The following is a 1740-nucleotide window of genomic DNA, read 5'->3' as shown; positions in this document are numbered from 1 at the left end:
CCGCCGAAATCGCGCCAGGCCAGGCCACCCGCCCTCCACCACCCCGTCCCCACCGGTCCCGGGAATCTACGCCAGCTTCTCCTCCCCGGAGCCTGCAAAACGTGGCTTCCGGTCTCTGCTTTGCTCACGTGTAACCGCTGTCGTCTCCTTGCTCACCGCTGGACCCAGCAACAGAACTCTCGGGAACAGGGCTGGGGGGGGGGTCCCATCCCAGCTCAGGGCGCCGTTGCCCGGGCCCGCTCCCCGCTCCTGGGGCAAGCTGCCCGGGCCGGGCTCCGGCTCCCACCCAAGCCCACCTCCTGTTGTCTGTCCGGGGCACAGGGCAAGGTGGGGTGCCCTCGGGGCTGGCCCCGTCCGCTGGGGAAGAACTCAGGCCACCGGGCAGCTGACCCAGGGAGGGGCAGAAGCTTCCCGGCGGAGCAGGGCTGGGGAGCCCCCGTCCACAGCAACAACCGCGCAGCCTGTGGTCGCCAGGAATCCCCAGACTGCGGGGAGAGGGTGGAACGCGGGCGGAGAGCGGGCAAGGAGGGCCGGGCCGAGCCCAGACCAGACACGGGTGCTCCGTGAGCTGAGCCAGACGGACAGCGAGTGACCACATAGGCAGGTGAATTCTGCTCACTCCGCCGAGTCCCCACCTCCAGGCTGCCCACCAGGGGCTCAGCCCTCAGCGAACTGAGACCCCCAACCTGAGCGGGCCATCGGCACCTCCTCAACCCATTCCTGGGTCCTGAGCACTGTCTACGGAGCACCCGGGGCCAAGTGCTCCCAACCCCCGCGTCAGGTTGGGGACTCCGCAGGCATGGCCCAGACAGCAAAGGAGTGAACCGATGCCTATGGTCAAGGTTAAGCCCTGACGAGCCGCGAGGCACCAGCAGCCCAGGTCCCGGCGTCTGGCAGCAGCCGGGCCACCCCAAGCCCGCAGGGCAAGCACACGGGTCGGCAGCACTTCCAAAGTCCTTTATTGGGCCAGCAAGGCCGGGAGCCGCCCTTGGAGTGGGGTCTCGGCCCCAGTCCGGAGTCTCCGGGTCTGTGACATCCCTGCCCCTGGTCCTGGCTGGGGCAGGTGGCCTCCTCTGACGGGCTACTTGATTCGCTCCTTCAGGTAGTTCCAGCCCTCCCTGGAGTACTCGCAGGCCTTGGAGGGGGCCGCCGACAGAGCCGACATCACCTTAATGATGCCTGTGGGGAGGGAGGGCCCGGCGCCTTCAGCCACAGGGCTTAGCCCCCACCTTCCCCGCTCCCCTGGCAACCCCCGCTCCGCAAGGCTCTTAGAGGCTCCAGGTCCAGCTTGGTCAGCTCCACTCAGGGAAACCGAGGCAGAGATGGGGCAGGGCCGCGCGGTGTCTGATCCGTTCTCCGCGGAGGCGCCACCCTGCTCCCGCCTCCCTGAAATCTCCACCCCTTTTCCTCTTAGACCCCTGGGTGGTGCACAGAGCAGGAAGGGGAACGATGGAAAGGAATGGCCAGGACACAGGGGTAGGGGGTGCTGAGTGGGGTGTCCGGGGCTGCCACCCCCCAGCACGGGCACCGGGACCTACCTGAATTCCAGGAGTCACGGACGTGAAAGTTAAACTTTGGAGGGGCTGGGAGCTGGGAAGAGAGCGGGGAGGGGGCAGGTGAAAAGGGAAGGGCCCAGGAGCCCCAGCCCACTGCAGACGACACCGAGCAGGGCTGGCGGGACCAGGGACCAAAAGCCACCCCAGAACAAACACCACCCCCCCCCCCCCCCCCCCCCCCCCC

General features: G+C 68.1%; 1 protein-coding gene across 1 annotated transcript in view; it reads right to left on the bottom strand.

The window, feature by feature from the left end:
* Positions 1–941: 941 nt before the first annotated feature.
* Positions 942–1740, bottom strand: part of MICOS13 (mitochondrial contact site and cristae organizing system subunit 13) — a 2334-nt gene continuing 1535 nt past the window's right edge. Inside the window, exons 3-4 of the mRNA XM_077752008.1 lie at positions 1539–1590; positions 942–1179 (exon numbers count right to left, since the gene is read on the bottom strand). Coding sequence (XP_077608134.1) covers positions 1082–1179; positions 1539–1590 — 150 coding nt within the window. The 3' untranslated portion in view covers positions 942–1081. The remainder of the gene's footprint in view (positions 1180–1538; positions 1591–1740) is intronic.

Source organism: Crocuta crocuta, unplaced genomic scaffold, assembly GCF_008692635.1.
Source record: "Crocuta crocuta isolate KB4526 unplaced genomic scaffold, BGI_CrCroc_1.0 scaffold110, whole genome shotgun sequence".
Lineage (NCBI taxonomy): Eukaryota > Metazoa > Chordata > Mammalia > Carnivora > Hyaenidae > Crocuta > Crocuta crocuta.
This window is presented reverse-complemented; position numbering and strand designations above follow the sequence as displayed.